The following is a 22,073-nucleotide window of genomic DNA, read 5'->3' on the forward strand; positions in this document are numbered from 1 at the left end:
TCCACTTCATTAGGAGCCACGTACATACTGTATTCCCAACCAAGCTACCAAATTAAGCTATGTGATGGGAAGGGTCTGAAAACTACAATATTAGTAGAAAAGGCCATAGATACATCTCCTCTGAGGACATCAAACTGGTCATGACTCTTCCAGTTTGCCAACCTGCAAAACTGGTGTAATCTCATGCACTTCTTTAGTTACACTACACCAGTTAGAATTGGAATACAAGGTCTAGAAATGAGTGATATGATATTTATGGCAATTTTGCACAAGCAGTGGTATGGTTATGAGGTGTACTCTCATTTTACCAATATTCACAACAGGATGTTCCTGAAATTATCCTGATCCTATGCATGTAAAGGAGAACAGCTGTCTCTTTTTACTTATAACAGAAGAGGCTGAATGCTGAAAGAGTCATGAAACAATTCAGAACACAAATGCACATTACCTATTACAGGTTCAGATACCTAATCTGGTTTTATTTTTTCTAAGGTCTGACCTTTCAAAAGCTACAGACCCCTTGTAATCTAAATGCGCAAAGTGCACCAGTGTAACAGTTCAGCTGGTGCCATGCTGGTAACTGATAGCAAACAAAGGGTAGTGCATACAGACCTTGCCTAAGGAGAAAAATTATCTTGCACAACCCACCCTTCTGTCAAATAACTTTACCCAGAAATTGGTACAGCTGACCAACTCTCACTGTGCAAATAGCGTGGCAGAATGCTTCTAAGCAATGCCAATGAAACTATGCTTGAATGTTGATTCAAGTTCTAACTATTCTTCAGCTGCACCAGCCAAGAGGGGCACTCCCCTAACTAAATCAATACATACCATCTATGTGTTGTTAACTGCTAGTTTATTTCTATTGTTTTATTTTGTGTTCTGTGAGCCGCCCAGAGTAGACTATGTCTAGATGGGCGGCATACAAGTTCAATCAATCAATCAATCAATCAATCAATCAATCAATCAATCAATCAATCAATCAATCAATCAATTAATCAATCAAGGGTCAAGCACAGGAAAATTTCAACACCAGGTTGTCAATTATTTGCCCACCTTGACAAACTTTAGAATGTGTTCTGCTTTGCCAACCTATTAATACCCCCTCCCCATTTTGGAGGAATATGGGGGGAAGTTGAACTAAATAAATCACCACCTTTCTGTTACATGCAGTACCCAGGGAAAAGGACCGGGAACTGACCAGCTGCCCTGGCTTCTTTATTAGTAGATAATTCATTCATCAAAGCTTGGTTCTTCCATTCGAACACCAGCACCACAGCCAAAACCCCAAATCACCAAACAGAAACCCTGTAATATTTTGCGTAAGAAATCGACCAGCAGTGAGATCCCACCTCAAACGGACCATCAACCCCAAGTGCCTGAAGCCATTCGCACCGCAAGGTTCTCACGGACCAAGTCATTTTGGTGTGATGTTCAAACAAAAGACTGCAGAAGACAACAGGACTGTTGTGTTACATTTCAGTCTTCACCGTTATCTGGCATATAGCAAATGGCTTCTTCTCCGCTTCTACAGAAACTAGACTAAAGCCAAGTATTTGCAAAATGTCCGAAAAATCCACAACCTTTAAAAATCCATCTCTTTTAATGACTGCAGTTTGTGGATCAGAATTTTACAGCTGTGGAAGATACCACTGACCCAAAGATCCTGACTACAGAAAATATCCCCAACAAACTATTTCAGATATGTAAAGAAGAGGTAACTCCAGAGGTAACAAAACTGATGTGAAATTAAGTTATGAAAATAAGAGCAATCCTTGGAATCTTAATGTATATAGACACACAGATAATATATGTGCACGTACTCATTAATAAGTAATGGAAGAAATATACATTCCATCCCATGGCATTCCAACCCAAACCTTGTTCTTTTAATCCCAACACACATCTGGCAAAATTTCACATTATACTGAATGTTGAGAAAGAAGGAAGCATTACAGTTGTGTTCAGTTAGAAGTTACTAGTGTCACCTTTTTCCCATGACCACTTTCAGATCCTAAGTGGGAACACCTGCGTGCAGAGAGATAACTTTGTTCCCTGCTTCTACCTAACACAGAATCTCTAAGATCCAAACACATGAACTACTGGAGACAGACATATAAAATTAAAGGAAGTTAAGTGGCACTCAAGAGTGTGTTGCCTGCCTTCATAAACTGTTAGCAAATTGCAGTTCTTACCTCTGGCTATATTACCAGAAATAATTATAGCAGTCTATCCAAAGAAGAGTTGGGAACAGTAACACCAGTGTTGTGGGGCTATCATGTGCAGTAGGACTGTCGCATGTGATCTAAGTACATAGACACAGAATATGGTGCAATTTCAACAGTTCCCTGTCTCTCAACCTTAAATCCAGATACTGTACCAAAATAGCCTAAATTCATAAGGATGACAAGTTCCCATTTTCTGCCTTCTCTCCCACCGACCTCCGGCTGTCCCAGATGACAGGTTCTTTGCTCTTAACAAACACTTCAATTGTGTTTACAGTGCAGTTTCAACATTTAAATCAAACAATCAGTACAATGAGATTTCTAAATCCACTTCCACTCACAACAAAGCCTGCCCTACGTGCAAGCACTCAGGAAAAACTGCAAAAAGCGAACACTGTCAACTTGCTGCAACAAATCCCTGCTTCTAAAAGCAAACCTTTTTATTTCTCATCTACTATTTTAATCACATGGAAATGTAATCATTAATCAATCAGTTAAGATTTGTAGCCTCATTGTGATAAACAGGACAAGAGCATAGAAGCTCTCGCCAGAGTGCCGTCCCCAAGAAAGACCTCCAGAGAGGCACAGACCACTCCACCGCCGACACCTCCCAGGAAAGTACATCAGCAGACAGATACCCGGGAGCTGGAAATAAGCCTGCGGGGTCTGACAATAGCCACACAAACTGAGGGAGAGTTGGCGGGAAGGGAAGGGGCAGTCTTTGGCAGAGGCGGGAATGGCTATTATAAATAGGGAGGACAACAATATCCCAGGTGGTTGGGAACTCATCTGGGTAGAAGACCCCTGGACGGGGAAATGGGAAAAGGTGAAAGTACCCAGGGAGGAGGCAGATTATTGCCAAAGGAAGGGACTCCCTCAGCGCCCATCTTATTGGGGAGAGTCCAAGGCGAGAGATTGGAGGAGAAGGTTGAGGGAGGAGAAGGAGGCTGTGGCTCGAGAAGCGGAGGAACGTAGAGCATGGTGAGCCGAGGAGGCCCGGAGGATGATGTACCTCCAGGACCATGGGGACAGCTTACGGGCGAGAGAGACCCGGTATGGCAAGGGGATGAGGATGACGAGACCTCACCGCTATTGAGAGAAGAAGGAGATGAAGCAGATATGCCGAACCATGACCCCCTTCACGGTGGGACCTTGGGACAGTAAATCATTGAACCCATTTGATTCTGAACTTTGGTTGCCCTTGCAAGCCCCATTGGCTACACAAGAGAAGTTACAACAAGATTCGTATAAAGAAGTTTTACCCTTGTCTAAAGAAATAAACGACAGTTTAGATTTTGGTTCAAAAAAGACTCCTGTTTATTTTGATAAAAGGGGAGGGCGGAACCTCGAACCTTCGCACTGAGTCATTCAAATTTATTTAACCTAAAGGTGGGCAAAGTTCCCTTAGACTCCAGACTATTTAACACCTACCCAGCACAGCAGAAATTGAAAACTGCTGGGTGTTTCAGCTCAACAATATCTTAAATGCACATTTAGCCACCTCTGTTTTAAGTGAATGACAACTAGTTTTTAGGTAATGTAAGAAATTTGGGGATGTTACAATTGTATTTCTGCTTAATAACTGCATTTCGTTACTAGATCAATATCTACTTAAGAGACTGGGGCATTTGCTTTCTTAAGTAACCCTGCTATTTATCTACAGCTATCCTCTCAATTGTGCCTACAGTCATTGCCTTACTGAAAGCTTGCAGACAAATTACTTAAGCCAAGAGGCAAAACATGTAGAATAAGATCAATTTCAATGAGGAGGAGTCTGGTTCCTTTCCACACATTTGTTCCAAACAACAGATAAGCTTCTGAATAGTATCACAGTCAGAGATTACTTCCCAGGTAGTGGTCATGGTCACTGAAAGCAGCAAACAGATCAGAACGCATTACAACCTTTTAGGTGATATCAGCCGTTCAGCTGTAGCCAAAAGCTCTCGAAAGATACTGCCTACATCATAAGCACAGAAATAGGATTGAACCATAACGCAGACTGAAGTTAAAAAAAAGTAACAGAACACATCACAGTTACTGAAGTAGATAATACAAAGCACTCTCATTGGCAAAGAATGAGATACACCGTGTATTCAGTCTGTGCATAGAAACGGGAAAATATGGTGTCTTTAGGCTAAGCTGTATCCCAAAGTGCTTTGTCAGGAACCAACAGATCATGAAGGCCCAGTTCAGACATCACAAAATATGATTTGCCCAGATGTGCAAGAGGTGGGGTGCAACTGGATTTTTTGTACTCTTTCGCCCTCCTTCACATGCAAAGAGAGGAGACAGGAGATTTCCACTTCTGGTTTGCAATGCACCAAAATGCAGTTTGCTCAATAAACTCATCTGTGATCAAACTACAGGTTCCCAAGGTTGAAAAAAGATGGAAACATTCCATTTCCTCCTGTCCATGCAGAGGGGGAAAAGGTGTGTAGAAGTCTGAGGCTAACCATGCCTTTGGCAAGCAAATCATACTTTGCTATTACTTCTGAACCAAGCCAACAAGTATGAACTCATTCCTATTCTGCATTTTTCACATTTAAACACTGTGCTACAGAGAGCCATTCTGAAGTCAAACTCGCAGCAGTCAGGAAGAATACTCTCATCTCAGTTCTAGCTTCTAACTGGGCATGTTTAACCTCGAGAAAAGAAGACTGAAGAGAAGATACACTAGCACTTTTTAAAGACTTGAAAGATAGTCATACAGAGGATGGGCAGGATCTGCTCTCGATCATCCCCGAGTGCAGGATATGTAATAATAGGCTCAAGCTACAGGAAGCCAGATTTAGGCTGAATATCAGGAAAAACCTCTTAACTGTTGGAGCAGTATGACAATGGAACTAATGACCTTGGGAGGTGGTAAGCCCTCCAACACTGGAGGCATTCGAGAGAAACTTAAGACCACCCTTTGTCTGATCTGCTTTGATTTGGACTCCTGCCTTGAGCAGGAGGTTGGACTCAATGGCCTTATAGGCCCCTTCCAATTCCATTATTCTATGATTTTAATAATAATAATAACAACAACAACAACAATGACTACACTCCAGTTGTTCTGCACAGAAAGATTTCAGATATGCAACTAATACAGAGAGACCATGTTATCATACTTTATAATGCAATGGTGCCTCGCATTGCGACGTTAATTCGTTCCAGCGAAATCGCTGTTGAACGAAAATGTCGCAATGTGAAATAAAAAAGCCCACAGAAACGCATTAAAACGCGATTAATGCATTCCTATGGGCTTAAAACTCACAGTTCAGCGAAGATCCTCCATAGAGCGGCCATTTCTGGTGCCTCTTAAGCAAGGAATCCATCCCAGAAAACAGCGGGCGGCCATGTTTTTTCCTGGCGGCCATTTTGAAACCGCCGATCAGCTGTGCGAAAATGGTTGCTTTGCGATGATCAGTCATCGCAAAGCGAAAATACCCCATAGGGAACATCGCAAAGTGATTGCAAAATCTTCGTCGCAAAGCAATTTCATCGCTAAGCGGAGCGCTCAGTAAGCGAGGCACCACTGTACTTCAACGCCCACATAGATAAACCCAGGTTAAAGCAACACTTTAAAAACCCATTCTGTTTCTCTGTAGCAGACTGGTTGTCATTTGCTGCCTGTTTTGTTGGGGGAGGGAATCAACTGTCCTGGTCATAGGAAGGAAATGTTATGTAGTTCTTCTGACACTTTCCATACTTCTATCGTATTGAATTGTGGTCATGGGGCTTATATCCTAGGACAAGCGCGCAGGGAGTGGCGCACCACCCAGCAGGGCTGAAAACTGGAGGGAATGTTGACTGGGAAAGGGTTTCTGTTTAGGAAAGTGTCCTCGGTTGGACTGACTGCTCCTGCAGAAATGCACAATGCACATGGGATATCTGCGCAGCAGTACTCACAATCATCCCCTTCCCCCAGTGATGTTGGCACACCAACAGTTCAACATATCTTCCCACAGAAATTGTGTGTGTGTGTGTACTGAATTTTTCTGTGTATAAGACGCCCCACACTTTTTAAACCCAAAATTAAGAAATCTAAGTGGGGCTTAGCAAGTGGAGGGGAAAGCAGGGATCAAAGCCCTGCAGGATCACTTTGATCCCTGCTTTCCCCTCCACTTATTTTTTGTTCTTTTCTCGGCTTACTTCCATGTATAAGACCCTCAATTTTTAGTCTAAAGATTTTAGACAAAAGTAGTCTTATACACGGAAAAATACGGTATATATTACTCGCCAGTAATGTAGTATTGATGAATCAGGCACAAAAAAATGTAAACATTTATATAAGCACCACATTCTTTTCTTCTGAAATGTCATGCATACAGGCAATCCCGGCAAGGTACAAAAGGTAACAAAGGTATAAAATAACACAACTCTCCTGTTACATTGCAGGGAAAATGTCTCGATCTTGACTCTGCACCATGGGACCGGGGGGGGGGGGGGAAGCAACAAAGTAACTGGGGCATAACTAGAGAACATTCCCCTCATGTGACCAGGGCCTGAGTTAATGAAAATTACTACAGGAAATTACTACAACTTCTTCAAGATCAGCCCTTGTCCTCTAACCCAGAGGCATATTAAATTAGTACAAAGCCATTCTTTGTCTATACATTGTTGAATTTAAAAAAAAAGAAGAAGAAGAAGAAGCGACGAGATGAACAGGAGTCAGCCAGAACCACAGCCCCTAGTCCCAGAATCAGTAAAACCTCACAGGCTTGGTTATATCCAAAATTTTTCTCTCTATTTTTTCTTGCATTTGGAGTAAACTGGAGTAAACTGCATGTTGATATGAAAAACATTCCCTCTTGGATGTACACCTTAACGTGAGGTAGGGTTTCGCTGCATCAGGAAAGCTGAGAGCAATTACCGATCGAAGGCAAGACACTGTTACAGGTTTAGACTCCTATTGTGATCAAAGCTACGACATCTACTGTGTTTCCCTGAAAATAAGACAGGGTCTTATATTACTATTTGGTCCAAAAAAATTAATTAGGGCTTATTTTCAGGTAATGTTTTCTTTTCATGTACAACCATCTACATTTATTCAAATACAGTTGTGTCTTCTTCTTTTGGTTGCTGCACAAGGGTGGCAGGCGGGGTTTCACATCAATGGGGCTTATTTTGGGGGATAGGGCTTATACGACGAGCATCCTGAAAAATCACAGGTAAAGGTAAATGTTCCCCTTGACATTTAGTCCAGTCGTGTCCAACTCTAGGGGGCAGTGCTCATCCCCGTCTCCAAGCCGTAGAGCCGAATGAAAAATCATACTAGGGCTTATTTTTAGGTTAGGTCTTATTTTCGGGAAAACAGGGTTAGATGCACCCGTCCTCTAAAAATTTAGGGTTGAGTCAGAAGAGTAAATTGATGGTTCCAAAGGTGATGGAGAAAGAGAAACTCCTGAAGGGCAGCAACTAGGCAGAAGCCATTGTGAGATAAAGGTGAGACTGGTCAAAGATCTTTCCTCGACAATAGCAGCTAACTGCCAAGGGTAGGTCTCTGACCACTACACCAAGCTTTCAGTTCCTTCTGACCCCTTTTTGGAAACAGACACAAAAATGAAACAAACATTAACTCAGTCCCTTGGTTTTTCATTATATATTACTTATACGGAACTATTAAGGCACATGGCACATTACAGAACGAACTGAAAAGAGGAATTCCTGACCAAATAAGGCTATGCATGAAAATTTTCAAGCGTGGGAGACAGAGCAAAGAGAAAGGGAAAGATGATGGAAGATTCATACAGGAAGTCTCATAGACTGCTGACGGCTGTGTCTTTCCTTTAATGCAATCTTTGTTCCCTTTCAGGAGTTCATTGCCACCACCAAGAAATGATAAGCAGAAAGTATAGATCACCTATTGGCACAACAGCTGTATCTCAAAATTAGAAACATACAATATGCTAAAAATGGAAGCATTTTGAGACACACAAGCCGACGCCTAACCTACATTATTTTACACCTGTGGGCCTTTCAAATATATAAAGCAGTGCACTCGATCTTTACCACTATACACCAGTTTTTCAGGGGTTCTCCATTTTTGAAAGCCCCACCTCAAATTCTCTGCTAAATATCAAGAGATTTGCCAAGATGACACTCCGCTGGACTCCAAAGGTCTTTTCTTCTGCAAGAAGAGAAAAAGTAGCAACCGCCCAGGAAAGGCCTTCACACACACAGGCACAATTTATGGCACCTTCGCCACAGCTTTATCATTACCATTTTCATCATACAAATTCTTTTTTGGGTTTGCAGTCCCAAGAGGATTCCCACAACTAGAGTCACCTTGAACAACCCATTCATTCAGGCTTACCATCAGGTTAGGAGGCTACACTATTGCTTTGCTTCGCAGATCGAAAGGCGATCCATTCCCAAATGTGGACAGAAAAAGGCCAATTTCTTCATTCAAATGCTGGTAAAGGCCACCTCTAGGCACCTCTAAACAAACTAGCCAAGACTGAAATTCTCACCGACATTATTTTTTACACCTAAATACTGCTACGGACAAAGGAAGTTAACCTCTTTGGTTCATGCTATGTCTAGTAAAAACTCCAACCAGGCAAGTATGAGTATGCAGTGGGATTTGACACATATAAGACCTCAAAGGTTTTACAAGGATGAATTGCTAATACAGTGGTGCCCCGTATAGCGAGGTTAATCCGTTCCGGATTAACCTTCGCTATACGAAAACATCGCTGTGCGGGTAAGAAAAGCCTATTGGAATGCATTAAACTTAGTTAATGGCCGCGGATGACCCGAAATGCCCCCCCGCAGCGTTTTCGCGACCTCCGTAAGCAAGGGGAGGGCGCGAAAACACTGATAGGGGCCATTTCGGGTCATCCGGCGGCCATTTTGGAGCCGCCGATCAGCTGTTCGGCGGCTCCAAAATGGCTGCCGGACGCCCCAATCGTCGCAAAGCGAGTGCGGCGATTGGGTCTGATCCGTATAGTGATCCCCAAAAAGGGATCACTATACGGATTCTTCGTTAAACGGTGCGCTCGTTAAGCGAGGCACCACTGTACATGTGTCTGAATTAATAAAGGGTTACCAATTAAGAGCTCACTCAAATCTTACCGCAACAATACAGATAATAAATGTATGGACTTAAATCAATCAAATCACATGTCAACCCCAAGAAATGTGCACATCTTTCCAGCCCCACTTCAGACAGCTTCAGGAGCAGAAGTCCATATAGCAAGGAGCTGTTTTTTAGGAGGGGAATGAAAAAGACAGGTTACTTACCTGTAACCATGGTTCTTCCAGTGGTCATTCTGTGAATTCACACAATAAGGGGTTAAGTCAGCGCCTGCGCTGGTCTTCTCGGAATATTCCAGAGCTCTGCAAGAGAAACATTGTCAACATTATCTATACTGCGCATGCTCCGCCCGCCCAATCCTCGGTTCCATTTATCCGCCATATACTATGTGCAGGAGATCTGCAGATATACAGTGACGGATAGTGGGGAGGACGGGCGGGTTTGTGTGAATTCACAGAATGACCACTGGAAGAACCATGGTTACAGGTAAGTAACCTGTCTTTCTTCTGCGTGGTCTTCTGTGAATGCACACAATAAGGGGTGATTAACAAGCTGGCTTACCGGTTGGAGGGCCGTCACTGGAGGGCAGATGCAAGGACAGCTCTCCCAAATCTCGTCTCCTTCCTCGCTCTCATGTCAAGTCTATAGTGAGAGATGAATGTGGAGACACTTGACCACGTAGCAGTTCTGCATATATCGGGAAGATCAACTCCACGCAGAAGTGCTGTAGAAGAGGCCACTGCCCTAGTGGAGTGGGCACGGAGACCTTCTGGAGGAGGCTTGTGTTGTAACTCATATGCCAAGGAGATTGCTGAAACCAGCCAACGAGAGATAGATGAGGAGGAGGCTGGTAAACCTTTTTTGTGTCCAAAATAGCATAAGAAAAGTTTAGGTGATAACCTGAACTCTTTGGTACGTGCGACATAGAAAGAAAGTGCCCTCCTTACATCTAGAGAGTGGAGCATGCGTTCTGTTTCGTTAGTAGGTTGTGAGAAGAAGGTAGGTAGGACTAGTGGTTGATTCAGGTGAAACTCTGAGACGACTTTCGGAAGGAAGGAGACGTCCGTATGAAGAATGACCTTATCATTAAAGAATTGCAGAAAAGGTTGATCGGCTCGTAATGCAGCCAGTTCACTAGCACGACGGGCCGAGGTAATGGCTACCAGAAATAACACTTTTAACGATAGTAACTTTAGAGAACAGGTAGCCAGAGGTTCAAAGGGAGGGCACATGAGTGCCCTGAGGACCAAATTCAAAGACCACTGGGGTACCAAGGGTTTGATTGGTGGTCTAATGTGAGAGAGTCCTTTAAGGAAGGCCTTGACTGTGGGATGAGAGAACAGACGTGATGACGGTGATTCTCTGGGTTGAAAGGAAACAATTGCAGCGAGGTAAACCTTTAAGGTGGCAACAGATAGCTGAAGGTCAAACAAGTAACGAAGGAACTGAAGGACAGTAGAAAGCGAAGCTGGGACAGGTGATAAACCTTTTGAGTCAGTGAACTTGATGAAACTCCTCCACTTATAGGCATATAGTGTGGAAGTAGAGGCCTTTCTGGACTGATCTAAGATCTCCTTGATCTGCGGGAGATCCTCCACGCTGTGAGGCGGAGAGTGTGGAGATCGGGATGGAACACCGTTCCCGCATCCTGTGTGATGAGAGCTGGGAAGCTGGGAAGTCGCACTGAGTCCACTGCCATGTCCACTAACGTCGGAAACCAAGGCTGCCGAGGCCAGAAGGGTGTCACAAGTATGGCTTCTGCTGACTGATGATGGAGTTGAACCAAGGTCCTCTGTATTAGCGGGAATGGAGGGAAGGCGTAAAGCAGGCCCTGCTTCCAAGATAGCATGAAGGCGTCTCCCAGTGAGTTGCGTCCTAACCCCGCTCTGGATGCGTAGAGAGGGCATTTCGCATTGTGGTGCGAGGCAAAAAGGTCTATCAGAGGTCTGCCCCAACGTTGACAGAGTTGGTTGAACACCGACATGTCCAGCTCCCATTCGTGCATCTGGTCTAGACGACGACTGAGCTGGTCTGCAAGAAAATTGTCCTCCGTGGATAGATGAACTGCTACTGGGAATACGTGGTTCTGGTAGCACCATTCCCAGAGAGTGACCGTGAGAAACAGCAGAGATGGAGAGTGAGTGCCCCCTTGCTTGTTGATATAGTACATGGCCGTGGTGTTGTCGGTGACTACTTGAACACCACGGCCACGTACTAGGGGGAAAAAGGCTTTCAGTGCTTTGAAGACAGCTAGAATCTCGAGGTGGTTGATATGAAACGACCTTTCCTGATGAGACCATAGAGCGTGGACACGACGGTGGCCGCAATGCGCTCCCCAACCCGTGGGGCTCGCATCCGTGGTAATCTGAGCCGTGAGCCGTAGAGGGCGGAATGGACGACCCACCTGTAGATGTGGAGGGAAAGCCCACCACTGGAGCTGTTGTACTAACTCCGTTGATACCAGCAGCTTTTTCCCTTGATGATCCTGGAGAGGATTGAAAAGGGTTAACAGCCATATCTGTAAGGACCTGAGTTTTAGACGAGCGTGGGAGACCGCGGAAGTGGTGGAGGACATCAGCCCTAGAAGATGTTGGGCATGTCTCGCCGATACTGAACGACCCGGGCGAAACTTCCGGATGGCGGTGCGAATCTTGTGTATTCGTTGACGTGGAAGAAAGATGCGCCCCTTCCGCGCGTCTATCTTGGCACCAATGTAGTGTACCACCTTGGATGGAAAAAGGCGTGATTTCTTGTGATTTACTGTGAGTCCTAAACCGTTGAGGAGACGTAGGATGAACTTGGTATCTCTGAAGGCCCTGCGCCTGGATGGAGAGACGACTAACCAATCGTCGATGTATGGGAATACGTGAATGCCGTTGAGTCTGAGGTAAGCCGCCACAGGGGCCATGCATTTTGTGAATGTGCGAGGCGCTGTGGCGAGGCCGAATGGAAGAGCGAGGTACTGGTAAATTGTGTTCTGGAAGACAAATCTGAGGAACCTTCGGTGATCTGGATGGATGGTGATGTGAAAGTAGGCGTCCTTCAGATCTATGAGAACAAACCAGTGTTTCTTTTTCAGGAGGTGTGTGATGGACTCCAACGTCACCATGCGAAATCGACGAGGGAGCAGGTAAGTATTTAGGTCTCTTAAGTCTAAGATGGGTCGCATGCCGCCATCCTTTTTGGTGACGGCAAAATATCTTGAATAGAAGCCGTTGGGTATATCTGCTGTTGGTACTGATTGAATGGCACCTTTTTGAAGTAGAGAGTGAACCTCCTCCTCTAGGATAGAGTTTGATGCAGTATACTGTACTCTTCCCAAAGGAGGATATTCTGTAAACTCTAGGCGGTAGCCGGAGGAAACAATCTTTAAAACCCAGGAGTCGTTTGTAATAACTGACCAATTTCGATAATATGGCTGAAGTCTTATGTCTGTGATGACAGGTGAGGGGTAAGCCAGCCAGTCAAAGATATTGTTTGTGTTTCTTGGCAGGTGGCTTGAAGGTCTGACGACGCTGCGACGTGTGGTGCGTACGGTAAGTAGATGGAGCGGAGGAAGCTTGAGGTAAAGTGGATCGGGAGGTCTCTCTGAACTGTCTGAACTGTTGGGAAGGTTGACTATACTGATTGGAAGAACGTTTCCATTGGTATCTGTTGAACTTTGGTTGTGGCTGAATGTAATAGGATTTGGCAGTTTTCTTAGCCTTGTGTAAGTCCTCAAGGTGGTTATCCGTCTTTTCGCTGAAAAGGCCAGTAGAATCAAAAGGTAAATCCTCCACCTTAGCCTTTACATCCTCAAGGATGTTAGCAGCACGTAACCAAGCATGTCGACGCAGGTTAATAGCAGTGACGAGGATTCTAGCTGATGCTTCCACTGAATGCCTCGTTGCAATCCTCTGGTGCTTGGAAACCGTCTGGGCTTCCTCGTAGGTGTTTAAAAAGGCTTGTCGTGCATCTGCTGGCAGCATGTGCAAAGCTGGTAAGATCTTTACCCACAGCTGTTTTTGATATGCCCCTAGGGCGGTCTGATAATTAGCGACTCTGAGTATAAAGGCGATTAAAGAGTAGATTCTCCTACCAATTAACTCAAGCTTTTTTCCCTCCTTGTTCGTGGGGACCACATGTGCCCTTCCCGATGGTTTGGTGCAGCTGGTCTCCACTATAAGAGAATTTGGGATAGGGTGCTTCAAAAGGAATTTAGCATCCTCCCCAGCAATTTTATACATGTTCTCTGTTCTCTTGGGTAACGGTACAGCTGCTGAAGGGTGTTCCCAAAATTCTTGAATGATCTTCAATAAAGTAGGAAGAAAGCAAAGGCTAGGAGGTGGTGACCGCTCTTTATTAATATCCCCAAAGATGAGGTCTTCTTCTGGTGGTACAGGTTCGTCGACGCGCAGCTTAAGTGTCTTAGCTAGTCTTGCCAGCATTTGTGAGTAAGAGGAAAAGTCTTCTGAGGGTGAGGAATCGTGAGGATTGCCTGTATCCGAATCCACCGTCTCTCCCACTGGTAGCTCATGAGGCGTGGGTTGAGGAGGTGGTTCTTCCTCTGACTGGGATTCTTGTGAAGAAAAGGAAGCATCATCATCCTCGGATGAAAGCTCATGCCCTCTCGTTCGACGTGGAGGTGGGGGCTGAGGCATGACTGGAGGGACGGGTTGAGGAAGAGGAGGTGGAGGAGGAGGCGGCGCGGTCGGCATCGACGGAACCGTAGAAGGCGGAGCAGTGGGGGGGGTTGGTAGTGGAGGAGGTGGAACGATGTCCCTTACTCTCTTCTTATGTCGACGTCGATGTTTTCTAGGGGGGGTCGACGATGGAGAGGAAGAAGAAGAGGGGGAAAGATAAATGTATCTGACCCTCCGACGGCGATGACGGCGGTCGGTCGACGTCGACGTCGAGGAGGAATAGGATCGATGCCTGTACCGACGCTTGTGGCGGCGACGATGGGAGCCGGAAGAGGAGGAGTCAACCGACGTCGACCTATGGCGACGTCGAGAGCGTTTGCGGCTGTCTCTGCTGTCTCTATGAGGTGAGACAGAACGATCCCTGGAGCAATGCTTCCTCTTTGCCGTCTTCTTCCTCGGTGGCGAGGGAGGATGAGGAGGTAACGGCGATACAGATGGAGCCGGTGAAGCCCGCCCAGAAGACACGGGGCTAATCGGGGCAGAACCCAAGCTTGTTGTTGCTCGAACAAGCTGGCTTGGCGTCGGAGATGGAGCGCCAAGGGGTATAGCCGGCTCAGGCTGACGAGGAGGAAGGGGGGTAGCCGCCCCCGATGTCGAGTCCTTGTCTCTCGACAAATCCTCCAGTACAGGCGAGAGAAGGTCGGCAGATCCCGGCAAAGCTTGGGATACAGCGTCCTTTGCCTTTGTAGAAGCCTTAGTTTTTGCCTGTTTTGCAGATTTCACGGATTTCGCGGGCAGCGCGAGCTTGGATGTCGAAGACTTCTTAGAAGGCTTCTTAGGCTTTTCAGGTAAGTCCGAAGACTTACTGGCTACTGTAAGGCCCGGAGCACCCTCAGAATGGGGGGCTGAGGAGGTGGAAGGAATCTCCATAGGTGAAGGTTGGGAGGCAGCCAGGGCTGAATTCCACAGGTGTAATTTTAGCCTCTGTTGTCGCGCCTTCAGAGCTGCCTTGGTAAATGCCTGGCAGTGTTCACAACTCTGGGCGGAATGGGATTCCCCCAGGCAAAAAAGACAAGTGTCGTGCCCGTCCTGGAAAGGGATTTTGCCCGAGCAAACGACACAGCGACTAAAGGGGCCCGAAGGTGGAGGGGGCATAGGAGAGGCGAGTACTCGCGGCGGCCGTTGAAAAGGGCGGGAAAAAGGGCGAGACTCACAAGCGGTAAACGGAGCAGCCGCTGAGGAAAAACAAGTCCAATAGGCAAGAGACGAAGTCGTTAGGCATGCAAGGGTCGAAGAACCGGGAAAACCTGATGAAATTTAGCAATGAAAAGGGCGAAAAATAGAGGAGCTCTACCGAGAAGAACCATTCCACACGGCGGAGAAATGGAACTGAGGATTGGGCGGGCGGAGCATGCGCAGTATAGATAATGTTGACAATGTTTCTCTTGCAGAGCTCTGGAATATTCCGAGAAGACCAGCGCAGGCGCTGACTTAACCCCTTATTGTGTGCATTCACAGAAGACCACGCAGAAGAAGCCCAAATTTAACCATAGTACTTGCTTTCTGTAAATAAAATAAAATAAAATAAAATAGGGTTGGACACAGCATTTCACGAAGGAGGCTAACAAACTGGAACAAGTTCAGAGGAAAGCGGCAAGGAGGATCAGGGGTCTGGAAACCAAGCCCTAGGAGGAAAAGCTAAAAGAACTGGACCTGTTTAGCCTCTAGAAAAGAAGATTAAGTGGAGATAGGATAGCACTTTTCAAATATTTGAAAGGCTGCCAGACAGAGGAGGGGCAAGATCTCTTCTCAATCATCCCAGAGTGCAGGACACACAACCATAGGCTCAAATTAAAGGAAGCCAGATTTCAGTTGAGTATCAGGAAAAACGTCCTAACTGTTAGAGCAGTACAACAGTGGAAACAGTTTCCTTGGGAGTTGGTGAGTGCTCCAACACTGGAGGCATTAAAGAGAAACTTAGATAACCACCTGGCAGATATGCTCTGATTGTATTCCTGCATTGAGCAGGGGGCTGGCCTTGATGGACTTGTAGGCCACTTCCAACTTCACTTTTCTATGATTCTATGAAAATAAAATAAAAAAAGCCCTGAGCATATTTATAGCTAAACACCTAGAATGGAACTTGCCTCCAAAAAACACTGTGTGAATCATGTAACCTACAATATTTTTCCATGTATAATACAATACTTTTCTCTAAAATACTTAGATTTAAAATTTAGGGTTGTCTTATACACGGAAATAAGGAGGGGGAGGAATCAAAGCACTTTGATCCCAGCTTTGCCTCTCCACTTTTTGCATGGGACTACTCTACATTCTCCTGCAGAGCTATATCTCTAAGTACCGCTCAAACTCTCTTCTCCAGTTTGAGCGGTACATAGAGATATAGCTCTGCAGGAGAATGTAGAGTGGGGCAGATTTCCTTTTGCAATGGAGGGAGGGGAGGACTGCAGAATTAGAGAGAGAGAGAGAGAGGCAGAGGTGAAGGAGGCAGGGAGCTGTGACTCGTTGAGCAGCATTATCCACTCGTCACAAACAAGTGGACGAGTGCATTTTTCAGGCCCTGCTTATAAGACATATTCTACCTCTCCTACTAGTTCAGCTCCACTGGCTTCTGGACCCAGTTCAAAGAGCTATCGTCCGATGTGGCTTGGTTCTGGGTTAACCAAAGGACCATATTTCCCCATATGAGCTTCCCTCAGCTTTAAGATCTTTGGGGAGTCTCAGTCTCGTTGCCTTACAAGACTCTTTTATAAGGACTAGAGAGATGGCTTTTTCAGTGGCTCTTCTCAGGCTGTAAGGCTCCCTTCCATCAGTGCAACACGCAGTGGTATTCCACTTAACTGCCATTTGGAACTCACAAAGACTTTTCAGATCTCTAATCATCAGAAGGTTAGTCTTCTGAAGAGTTCATAGTGCTTCTCATGAGATCTCATTAGCAGCAAAGCATCTCAAACTTTCCATGAACCATGATGTTTATCAAGTGATTTAGCTGTTCTCAGAAATCCGATCGGGCAACTGTCCGAATTATACTCCAAAACAAAATTTGCGGAGAGGTTCAAAGCTCATTTTAAGTCACAAGATGACCAAATAGCTGGAAGTGGTGGAAGGAATAAAGTATTCTAAAGGCACATCACTGTGCTTTTGAAATGTCTTCAGGGCACAGAAATTAAACGCTTCTGGTATTTATTTAATACAAAAGAAAGAACAGACCTTCGATTCTTCCTCTGGCTTCCTGTGAGGGACATTGCCCACTGCAAAACATGATAAATCAAGCACAGACTAACTCTCCATGTTTCGTTAATTTATTTATTTATTTATTTCATTTATACCCCACCCATCTGGTCTTGTGACCACTCTAGGCGACTTCCAAATACTTAAATAAAAACAACAAATATACACAAAAATTATGACACCCGTTAGTAAATTAATAGATTATACAAGATGATGAAGAAAGAGGGGGAGAAAGGTAATCAAGGGTTGACTGGAGGGAAGGCCTGTACCAACATCCATGTTTTCAGTTGGTTTTTGAAGATACCCAGCGAAGGGGCCGCACGAATCACTGGAGGGAGGTTGTTCATCCACTCCCACTGCAAACAGCAGCTATTGAATATTGGGCACCCGGATGCAACTTGCATTTGCCAGTGAGACTCCAACAGAGTATTCACATCAGTATAAGACAATGCTGCAATTCCAGAGCAGTGAAATAGTTTAATTAACAAGACCTTGACTGAGGTTCTGGCAGCATGCTGAGACACATGAATAAGAATTCAACTACAGACTAGTTCCTTACTGCGAGGGGTGGGGTGCTCCAGGTGTCTCTAGAAGGCCATCCAACTCAAGACTCATGTTCCTTGGAGGCCTTCCCAGAGACCACAGCAGCAGAGTGACGTGAAGGTATGGAAGGCAGGAACATGGCCCCAGGTAGAAGTCAGGAGGTGGATGAGACGCACCTGGAGGGTGAGGCTGGAACCAGGCCAGGACAGCCGGAGTCAGGCTTAAAGGGGGGGGGGGGGAGAGGACTCACCAACCTCAATGGATTCTGAGGCAGAGGACTGGGATGAGGTATACCAGGAACCTCCTCCCATTTCTGCATCCTCAGGGTAGACTGGCTGCTGCTGCTACTATTGTAGGACCCATGGTCAGGCATATGGGTCTGCTTCTCCAGTAAAAAAGGGACGTGGTGGCGCTGTGGGCTAAACCGCAGAAGCCTGTGCTGCAGGGTCAGAAGACCAAGCAGTCGTAAGATCGAATCCACGCGACGGAGTGAGCGCCCGTTGCTTGTCCCAGCTCCCGCCAACCTAGCGGTTCGAAAGCATGCAAATGCGAGTAGATAAATAGGTACCACCTCGGTGGGAAGGTAAACAGCGTTCCGTGTCTAAATCACACTGGCCATGTGAACACGGAAAGATTGTCTTCGGACAAACGCTGGCTCTATGGCTTGAAGAGCGGGATGAGCGCCGCCCCCTAGAGTCGGACACGACTGGACAAAAATTGTCAAGGGGAACCTTTACCTTTACCTTTTACCTTTCTCCAGTAAAGGATAGGGCGGGAGGAACACTGATTATCACCCCAACAAGGATCCCATGATGGCCCAGGCCAGTCAAGTCCCAACCGACAGGGCCCACCCCAACCCCAATAGAAGCAGCAGTGGCAGAGGAAGGCACAAACAGCAGCTATGGTAGATTCTCTGGAAACAGGGCATGAAGCTGGTCCGTGGGAACTTCGAATGGCCCATCATTACTCCCTAAAAGGCATGAACTAGACTCCAACTCTGGACTGGAGACTCTGGAGGCCCAGTGAAAAGAATGAGGGCCCAACTGAGGACTGCTGGGGAGATAGGGAAGATTACTCAGCACACACACCCTGGACAGACTGATGGTGAAGGTGCGCAAGACCCAAATGAACACTGTACCCCATTCCCCTAACCTGATAAAGATGAGTTCCAGCAGCAGTGAAACTATAGACTGCATGGAGCCTTTGGCTGAGGAAATCCACCCAGCCACCCCCACCTTCATCAGGGATGTCGATGGCCACAAGTATAATATTAAAAATGGCAAAGAGGGATGGGCACAAACTGCTGATTTGGCAGTTCGTGCCAGTGTGTCTTTTTGGCTGACCTGGTGGTTCGTGCCCCTCTCTAGTCAATGCTAAAGACACATTTCAAACTAACAGAGATGTCCGAATATCTGCAAGGGCCTCCAACACAGTACCAAGTATGCCAAATTTTAAAGAAAAACAGGCTCTCCTATAGACCTCTCCATGTCTGAATGCTTTTCTGGTTTTCTACATTGTCACTTAGAAGTCTACAATTCACAGTGTCTACTATCTCTTTCGAGCACTGATATGTCAGATGATGAATCAACTTTACAAATATCCATTCACTATATCGATGTGGTCCTGGGTGTTTTTGTTTTCTCCAGCACGCCCCTCACTGGGGTAACTCCGGAGAAAAACACTCAGGCGTCAAGAAATCTAAAGCAAGACACCTAGGCATGTAAAAGTGTTTCTTAACCATTTTTGAATTTTTTTTTTACTTTAACATTATGATGATCACCAGATTTCTACAACTAGAACCAGACAAATTTCTCCTATCACTGTCTGCAATCAAAATACAGGTATCTCAAGCTGAAGCATCCCATGTTTTGCCTGTCAGTTAATGTATTCTGATTAGATGCCAGCCCTAGTCTTGTAAGAGGCAAAACACAGGGAGGAAAACCCTGTCAAAGGCAGAAATAATAACTGGGTTCATTAATATCTTTTTTGTTTTTCTCTGCCATTTAGAAACATTGGAGCTGAGGACAAAAAAGCATTAAGCTGAACTGAGTAACCCGGTAAAAGTCATTATCCTTGACCTAAGCTAATCAGAATTTGTATCACAGACATATTGTCATTTTTCAGTGTAAATCCTTCTCCAGCTCATATAGAACATGGTAACAATAAAAGGATTTTGTTTGATTTTCTGATGTACTAACGACTAACTTGAAGCTGAGGCTCCAATACTTTGGCCATCTCATGAAAAGAGAAGACTCCCTGGAAAAGACCCTGATGTTGGGAAAGTGTGAAGGCAAGAGGAGAAGGGGACGACAGAAGATGAGATGGCTGGACAGTGTCACCGAAGCAACAACATGAATTTGACCAAACTCCAGGAGTCAGTGGAAGACAGGAGGGCCTGGCGTGCTATGGTCCATGGGGTCACAAAGAGTCAGACATGACTTAATGACTAAACAACAACAATGACTAACATTTCTCATTATGGATGCACACCTTAACATGGTGATAGAATTAGGAGGCTAATCTCCATTATGAGTGTGGGTTCCTAGTGGGATCACCCAATGCAGAAATTTCGTAGCTGAGACACCAGACTAAGATGGGACCCATCTCTCTTTAGAAGTAACAGACACATAAACAGAAGAGACTGGATAGTTCCAGTGGTGATGGAGGTGGAGAAACAATAATTGAAGTTAATGCTGACGAGGACCTTTCATAGAGAATGGCAGTGATACTCAAGCTAATATTTCTTAGTATTGTGCAGAAGAAGACAATGGTAAACCACTGCTGAATCTTCCCTGCCTTGAAAACCCTGGAATGTGAAATCCAATACGAGAGATGGTGCTGGAAGATGAGACTGCCAAGCCAGAAGGCACTTGATCAATTACCAGGGAAGAGAAAGTGATGAGTACAAATATCATAGGCATCCTTCAGTCTCGAGAGACTATGGTAACATGCTCTGAATCGAGGAGTGTCCTCTCCAGAGCATGAAGCCCGGGTAAGGTAATATGGAGGATAGGCTGTTACCCAAGCAGCAGATCCCCCCTCTCCACATTGCTGAAATGGTCCAATGGAAAGGCAAGAGCCAATATGACTAGTTCCAGCACCGTCGCAGGAGTTGGCAGAACGACACGAGCTGCCTTCGGGACTCCAGCTCCGGATTTTGCCTCGAGGTTAACTCCTGAAGCCTTTTCCATTGGTGGATATAGCCACAAGGCAGTGGAGGTTTGAAATCGGAGTTTTCCTTCTCCTAGATGGGCTGCCTTCCATGGCTGACGAGCCCCACCTACCCGGCAAATAAGGCTGTTGCTAATTAAGCAACTGAAGGACATCTACTGCACAGAGATGTCCTAGAGTGGTCCTGAGTTGGCTAGATAGGCGGGATATAAATAAAATAAATAATAATAAAAAATAATAATAATACATAACAAATTTAACTGGAATATGGAAAGTACGAAGTATGAATCAAAGTAAATTGGAAACCTAAAGGCAACAAATGGAACACTTAAAGATTGCAGTGTTTCATGTTGGTGAACTAAAGTAGATCAGAATGGGATATCTCCGGTCAGACAACTACGATGTGTTTTAATCAGAAATGAGTCAGTCAGAAGAAACCGAGTGGCTCAAATACTGAGACAAATGTTAGGAACCATCACATTCATGCTTTCCTAATGCAGTCTGGCTAATACACCTGACCAGCTGGTAGCTGCTGGAAACAGACAAAATCTTGGCTTGGAATTCAATCTACTAGAGAAGAGAAGACCCTACATTTCTATGTTCAAAAGAAGATTGAAAGAGACAGGAGAATGATAGCACACAAGCATTGGCAAGTGTTTTCAGTATTTCACCACACACTGCATTTCATAAAGCTGTAGAAATGGGTTTCAGGGGGGGAAACCTGACAGGTACAGTCAGGAATATGACAAAGGACAAGACATTAAGCAGTGCAAAAAAGACACAAAAAGGCCTGCTATTCTCTTTAACACCTTCTATAATTTCCATTCATGTCACATTATTATAATACAAAGTGAACAAAAGCCATTCATGAAAGCAGTAAGAGTTTCCGTGTGTCGGCATGAAAATTCACAACTCCTTCTGGAAAAAAAAGGCAGGAAAACATTAAAATCCAAGCTATCTCACCAGAAGCAAGTGTCCTTATTTCTCTGGGCCCAGAATATCAGATAATATTAAACCACAGTTACTGCCTTTTCAGTACCAGAGTAAATGATAAAGATCACAGCAAGGATGGGCTCAAAAAGTTGATGTGCAAAGAAAAAATAAAAATAAATACTAGCTTGAAAGGCAGATTTTATCAGATGGAGATTACAAGCCCAGTTTGTGAATATTGCAGTCCTAATCTTACTGGGGTGATGGATGTGGAAGAGAGGAGATAAACAAGCAATTCTAAAGCCAAGC

The 22,073-nt window shown here is 45.1% G+C and overlaps 2 protein-coding genes across 3 annotated transcripts in view; one reads left to right on the plus strand and one right to left on the minus strand.

Moving 5' to 3' along the window:
- The window catches only part of ATRN (attractin), a 172,113-nt gene that overhangs the window by 133,030 nt on the left and 17,010 nt on the right, over positions 1–22,073 (minus strand). The gene's annotated exons all lie outside the window — the stretch shown is intronic.
- On the plus strand, positions 12,246–15,437 carry LOC144583291 (uncharacterized). The gene is made up of 5 exons (XM_078376820.1): positions 12,246–12,376; positions 12,740–12,782; positions 14,045–14,272; positions 14,645–14,716; positions 15,320–15,437. Exons 3-5 carry the CDS (start codon positions 14,112–14,114, stop codon positions 15,435–15,437), a joined length of 351 nt encoding a protein of 116 aa, XP_078232946.1. The 5' UTR covers positions 12,246–12,376; positions 12,740–12,782; positions 14,045–14,111.

Source organism: Pogona vitticeps, chromosome 5 (assembly GCF_051106095.1).
Source record: "Pogona vitticeps strain Pit_001003342236 chromosome 5, PviZW2.1, whole genome shotgun sequence".
Lineage (NCBI taxonomy): Eukaryota > Metazoa > Chordata > Lepidosauria > Squamata > Agamidae > Pogona > Pogona vitticeps.